We start from the raw sequence: 6,754 nt of genomic DNA, 5'->3' as shown, positions 1-6,754 counted from the left end.
CAATGATGTCATTCAACATATTCTCATTTTATGAAATAAGACCATTTAATAATTTCAGCATATAAATTTAGGATGTCACTACTTCACTTTTACATATTCATGATGTTGAAGACATAATATATCCATAATGAGACATTTTAAAAACCATCTGATGTTCATAAAGAACTAAGAAATACGCTACTTTATGCTTAGCATATTACACTCAGCTGGGAGAGTGAAAATGTGCAGTTCTCGAAGTCTGTGCAGACTCATCTTCTACAGTACTTAGCAGTCTAGTTCTCCCACTTGCAAGATTAATAATGGGAGGCAGAGCTTGATCCATTTGTGACTAGCAGTTTGTACCACATGTTAGATAGGGATACCATCTATGACCACTAAGTCAGATTTTTCTCTTGCAAAGCTAATTGTTACACAACTGTTTTAACTGATGGAGAAAGGAGTAATTTGCTTGGAGAATGTCTTTAAATAGCAAAGATGTTCAGTGTGTTCTTAAATGTTCAGTTATCTTTTCTCTGGTCTATGTAGTTTAACTGCCATTTAAAAAAAAATTAGAGGAGCAAAAACTTCTAAAATTGGTGATGTGTAAAACTTAACTTTATTATATGTATCACAATGATATTATTTCAAATTTTGACAATTCAGACATGTGTATATTGTCTCAATTTTACTTTGTTGTTAATCAGCTCTTTTTGAGATTCAACTGTGTCAAAAAATGTGTAATTGCTATGGGTTATGTGAAATATTCTAGGAGACCAGGTAAGATATCAGCAAAATTTAAGATGTATAGTGTTGAAGAGATTCTTCATCAGTAATACAGAAATCCATGTCAAGGCTTTATCAATCTGATTAATCGTACACAACTTTTATGGATAAATTAGAAGTCAATTTAAAACCAGAAATCATCTCCCCCGCTGCTCCTTGTACTTGCTCTTTCTCTGCCTTTTAATCGAAGCATCTCCATTATACTCCGGGCATAGACATCTCTCAAGTTAACGCTGATATATGAGTCAGTGGCTATATTCTTGGTAAGCTTCTTCAGAGCTTCACGCTGTCTAACAGCTGCTTCCTTGAGTTTCAAGGTGAAGTAGCAAGCAGAGAAGCGATCATTAATAATAGCAATAGGCAAGGCCAAGACAAGGATTCCTGATAATATACACATGAAGGCCACAATTTTGCCCGTGGTAGTGTCTGGTCTAATGTCCCCATAGCCCACGGTAGTCATGGATGTTGTAGCCCACCACCATGCACAAGGAACGCTTGTGAAGGTTGTGTCAGGAATGCTTTGCTCCGCAAAATATTCTATGGTTGAAAATATAGAAATTCCCACAGATAAAAATAAGAGCAGTAGGCCGACCTCTTCATAGCATTGGGTGATTGTCATCCCAAGTGAGCGCAATCCTGCAACAGAACAACTACTGTCAATCATCATTAGCACCCCTCCTCTCTTCTCCCTACCCCCTCACTCCTTGATCTCCGCCCACAAACATGCACTGTCCACATAATATGTCCCCAGCACTGGGCAATGTTTGGGGATACGAAGATAATTATATCATGACCTCTGTCTTCCAGAATCATGTAGTTTATAGTTGATGAGGACCGGTCCAGAAGGATAGAGAAAAATATAATTGGCTTATGTAATTATTGAACTTCTACTATGTATACTTAAAACAGGGAGAGGAATGAGACTAACAGGCAGGGAGAAGGTGTATGAGAGGAATTTTGTACTTTACACAGTGAGAGACCTTTGTACTGTTGCATATAGAAGGTGCATTTGGTCAAACTCACATGTGAATGCATCATTTCAGACTTCTCTCTAAAACCAGTTTTATGTTGTTTTCATACTTTGTGTGTATGTCTGCTTTGTCACCCTCTTGATAAAGTTTAAAACAACCAGGTGCCTCATTATCTGAAATCCAGAGTAACTAAACCTTTTTTACCATACCAATGAAATAAAGCACAGAAGCAAATTAGGTTTTGACACAAGAACCTCACAGATATATTCAGGGGACATTCTTTGTTGTGTATCAGGTTAAGGTCCTTGCACTACCAGGACACCCATTGAAATCCTAGTGCTTAATATCAAAACTACAGGGAATTACCTCCTTGAGCACATAACATTTCTGATTTTCTGTAAGAAAACAGTTGAATACAGAATGTTCCTCCATTGCAAAAAGGTGCAAGAATGGAGCCACTGGTAAATTTAATCACTAGGAGGCACTGGAGGGGTCCCATGGCTAGATGCTGATGATTCATTGATCCCCTGGGAGACAGACCCAAGAGATTCCAATTCCACATGTGAATGTATTAAGCCCATTATAAACCAGGCTTTAAATTAACCATAGATCACCCTCCTAATGCTATAGAGATACTTCTAAAAGTTTAAACACATTTTGAAGACATGGCATCACAATGACGTTGCCCCAGAAGTCCAAAGCATTACCTTTTAGAATCATTTTTTATTCTGATTAACTCACTTGAGATTATTCAAGATGTAGAATACTATTCATGCTCTCATTGTTTTGAATTTTGCTCTTCAAATTTTGAGATATTCTTGCATTATTAACCAGCTATTTTTAAAGACCAATGAATATTAATTTTGAGATTTAACTTCAAAAGAATATCTTTTAGAATACATTTATAACACCTAGTTATAAAACTTGCCTTGAAGTGTCTATATGGAATTACATTTCTGAAGTAAATTGACAATATGAGAAGAAACATTGTGTTTGTCTGAGAAGTGTTTTTATTTAAAGATGAAGTACTCTAAACAGTTTTGTTAAGAAATATAAAGGGGGCTGAATGTCTACCATGTTCCATCTCTTAACTTAGATAATCCTCAAAGAAATATGACAGGTGTTGTCATTGCTGTACAATTTTACATATAAGGAGGCTCAGGCATAGAGAGGTAGTTTTATCTAGTACAAAGCTACAAAACCAGGCTTTAAATTTAGGCAGTCTGGCCTTCTAACCATTATTCTGTAATACATCTTTATTCATAATTAATATGTGGGGATATATGTCATCTACATATATATCTACATTTTGCTGAATGTTATGCTTCAGGAAAAATTATCAAATATTCATGAAATTGTCATATATTTTTAATAAATTAAGGCTTTATTAATGATTTATACTTGTTTATTACTGAGAAAACTTTTGAAGAGGTGACATTATGAAAATTACTATTATTTTCCTTTTCCTTTCTTTTGAGAAAAAAAATGTGGTCTTTGCTCAGTGTTTTTAAAACTGAATACTGTAAAGAGTTTATAAATACTCAAAGAAAGCATCCCATTATGTGTGTCAGAAAATGAAGAGTAGAACTTATAAAAGTAGTTAGAAACCCCACTATCAAATACCTGGCTATGAGACTAGCTAGGAAAATACACACCAAAATCATATTAGAGTGAGTTCTAATTTATCATAAAGTAGTAGGAAAAAAAAAACACAGAGGTTTATTTGTCCCTTATACTTATAGGGAGAAACTACTATCATCGCCCCCTTTAGGTGGCTAGTCAGGGACATCTATATGTAAATAATATTGGAAAAGGAATCTCTAGCCAACTCATTTGTAACAGTATATATTTGTATTAATATGTATTGTATTAATATGGCATCCCCAAAAGTATGGTCCAGGAACCACTGATATCAAATCACCTTCAAACTTATTGGAATGGATCCAACCCACATACTAAACTATCTTTCTGGGATTTGGAGTTTAAAATCTACATTTCAACAAGTTTGGGGATTCTTGCTTTCCCTAAGGTGTGACATAGATAACTTACATATTACTGCAGAATGTTCAACAGCTTTAGGACCAGCTATTGAGAACAACTGCATTCAAGAACTGTCTTCAATATTCTGTGTGACTTGCACTGATATCAACTATAATTTTCATGTATAATCATATGTATGTATTGTGTTGTGTGAAAAATTTTCTAGGGAATGTTCATTTGATTTTCAAAGTCTCTATAACACAAAAAAACTCATGACTTCTTGTTTCTTCTCTCTCTGAAGAACAAGAAAATTCTCAAATACTAGCTAAGACATTTAAGTAGAGTCTTCTCTTTCTTTCAAAGTAATATATTTCCATTGCTACTTTAAAAATTAAGGAAAGGTCATCAGCACCTGGTTATCTCTCTTCCTCACGATCAGGGAAGGCTCTGGAGGAATGACTTTTTCTTCTGCCATATATAACATATATGGCAGAAGAAATATATATATATATATATATATATATATATATATATAGTGTGTATATATATATATATTATATATAATGAAGAGAGTGTGTGCACACACTTCTCAGGTATAGACAACAAACTAGCTTATGTTCCTAACATTATATAATTACTGTGCATGTATTTGTGTGTTATTTATGCATGCTTTGTCTAAAATTACCTAGAGGCAGAGTCTTTAATTTTTGTACATCATCTTGACCTTGGGTTCCAATAAATTGAAGTTATCAAATGGTCAAATTGTTCCTCAACATCTTATGAAGAGAAAATGTATCAGAGATATCTTTTCCTCTATATCTGCAATAACAACATTTAAGATTTTGCTTCCCAGTATCTCTTAAGAGGTCACATTTGGGTAAAGCATGATAACTGTCAGTTTCACATACCAATTCAGAGTGGCTTTCTGTGTACTATGGTCAAATCACTAATGGTTGATAACAACGGCATATTAAAAAAGCATCAATGAAATTTGAATACCTGTGGAGTGCCTGCCCAGTTTTAGCATTCGTAGAGCCCTGAGCAGCCTCAAAACCTGGACGATGCGTCCCACATTTTCCAGCTCTTGTGTGGTCTGGCTGCCGCTCAGGCTTTCTACCAAGAGAGTGATGTAGAAGGGCAAAATGGCAAGGAGGTCAATGATGTTTGGCACCTTTCTCAGGAAGCGGCACCTGTCCCGCACACACAAGAATCGCAGGACAAACTCCCCGGTGAACCAGCTAATGCACACATACTCCAAGATCTCCAGCAGCTGCAGGTTTAGCCAACTTAATTCAGCTGACATCAGGGCCATATTGACGATGGACACTGCCACAAAGATGATAGAGATGACCCCAAAGATTCGGGCAGCTGTAGAAGACCCAGGTTTCTCCAGGATATTCCAGAGCTTCTGGCGGACAGTGGGACAAGGTCCTTGTGAGAAGTCCTGTTCACTTTCATGTTGGCTTTCCTGATCATCTGTGTCCTTCTTAAAGTCTAGAGTTTCACTCAGCTCCTTTCTTCTGAAGTATCTTTTAGAGAAGACAACTTGGTGATTAGTTTAACTTTTTTAAAAAATACAGAAGTAGAAGAGAAACTTGAAAGGGAGGTAAGTTTCAGTTAAAAAAAAAAAGTCTATTCATACTTTACCCAGTTTGTCTCCTGCCCACAGCAATTGAGAATTTCTCACTTAGGATCATGATTTTTAAAGTGACATTTTCTTAGTAGGAGTTTATGCAAAAGGATTTTATACATAACAAAGCAACTGTGGATCAATGCATTTTTATTACCCATGTTCTGATAACAAGAACAGCTGTTTGCCATATGGAACTTTGTTGTGTGTAAAGGAAAGTTATTCATGAAGAAATGGTAGTAATGACAAGATAACAGCAAAGTCCCCATCAAAGGTCTACCATCATCCAGTGAAGGAACCAACTTTCTTTCTGTATTTAAAGCAGTTCTCCATGCAAGTTTTTCAAAAAGTTAGTGTCCTAGGTTTAACAGTGCTTCATACCAACACCTTCACCCCTAGATTTCTTTCGAAGCACAGCTTTTCTGACTTATTCTATCAATCACCAAATATTTATTGCAAGTCTTACTTCCCTTATCTTTTACATGAAATTAGCATAACTCACTCAAACAATAGGGACAAGAAAGTTCAAAAAGTTGAATTCAAAATCTGGCTTTCCTGCTTCCCCACCTCATCTTCCAGCCCAGAGGCGGCCACATCTATTCATAGGCCTGGTTTCAGCGAAGCTTACGTAAAGCCTCACATCTTTACCTGTGCCTTCCTCTCTGCATCACACCTGCCTCACGCCCCCTCCTTCCCCCAGCCACCGCGCCTCGCGGGTACCTGTCCCTGCAGCAGGAGTCGATGCTGAGCTCGTCGATGCCCCAGTACTGGATCTCCTGAAGGAAGGACAGGGCGCACAGCTGCTCCATGACGTGCAGTCGGCCGGTGCGATAGTAGTGCAGGACATAGCGGAACGCCTGCGAGCTGCGGTCGAAGAAGTACTCGTTGTCTACTGGGTTGGCGTCGTCGCAGAGCTCTAGGGGGCTGGGCGCTGCAGCCAGGGCTCCCAAACGGCGGTAGGAGGCCACCACCACCGCCAGCTTGCCAAGGCGCGTATGCGGGAAGCAAGACAGCGCCTGTTGCGAGAGTACGAAGCGGCTGCCGCCTACGTTGACCGTGAAGCAGTCCCCAAGCGCTAAGGGCTCCCCTTCACCCTCGCTGCAGAAGACGCTGGAGTCGAGAGAGGCCAGGGAGCAGCTGTCCAGCGGTGAGCCCAGCGGCGTCCGGCCGCTATGAGGCAGCTCCATTCCCGCCGCCACTGCCTGAGGGCGCCACAAAGTTGGGAACACGCTGGAAGCCTGGGTCCCGCGAGGGCGGTGGCACGGCCCCTGGTGACGGTCGGGATTTCCCAGCCTCCCGAGGGAGGTGCCTCCCACTCGCGCACCCCTCCTCGCTCCACCCGCTGTGCTCGTTCCCCTTCTTGTCGCTAGGGAGCTGCGAGTGCGCGGTAGCAGCGCACAAGTGGCAGAGC

At 39.3% G+C, this 6,754-nt stretch overlaps 1 protein-coding gene across 1 annotated transcript; it reads right to left on the bottom strand.

Moving 5' to 3' along the window:
* Positions 1-886: 886 nt before the first annotated feature.
* Kcnv1 (potassium voltage-gated channel modifier subfamily V member 1) lies at positions 887-6,530 on the bottom strand. Its single transcript, XM_026384559.2, has 3 exons — positions 6,064-6,530; positions 4,713-5,242; positions 887-1,398 (listed from the first exon to the last, which is right to left on the bottom strand). Exons 1-3 carry the CDS (start codon positions 6,528-6,530, stop codon positions 887-889), a joined length of 1,509 nt encoding a protein of 502 aa, XP_026240344.1.
* Between the last annotated feature and the right edge of the window lie 224 nt (positions 6,531-6,754).

This window comes from Urocitellus parryii, chromosome 7 (genome assembly GCF_045843805.1).
Source record: "Urocitellus parryii isolate mUroPar1 chromosome 7, mUroPar1.hap1, whole genome shotgun sequence".
Lineage (NCBI taxonomy): Eukaryota > Metazoa > Chordata > Mammalia > Rodentia > Sciuridae > Urocitellus > Urocitellus parryii.
Note: the sequence above shows the minus strand (reverse complement) of the source record. Positions and strands in the feature narration are given on the sequence as shown.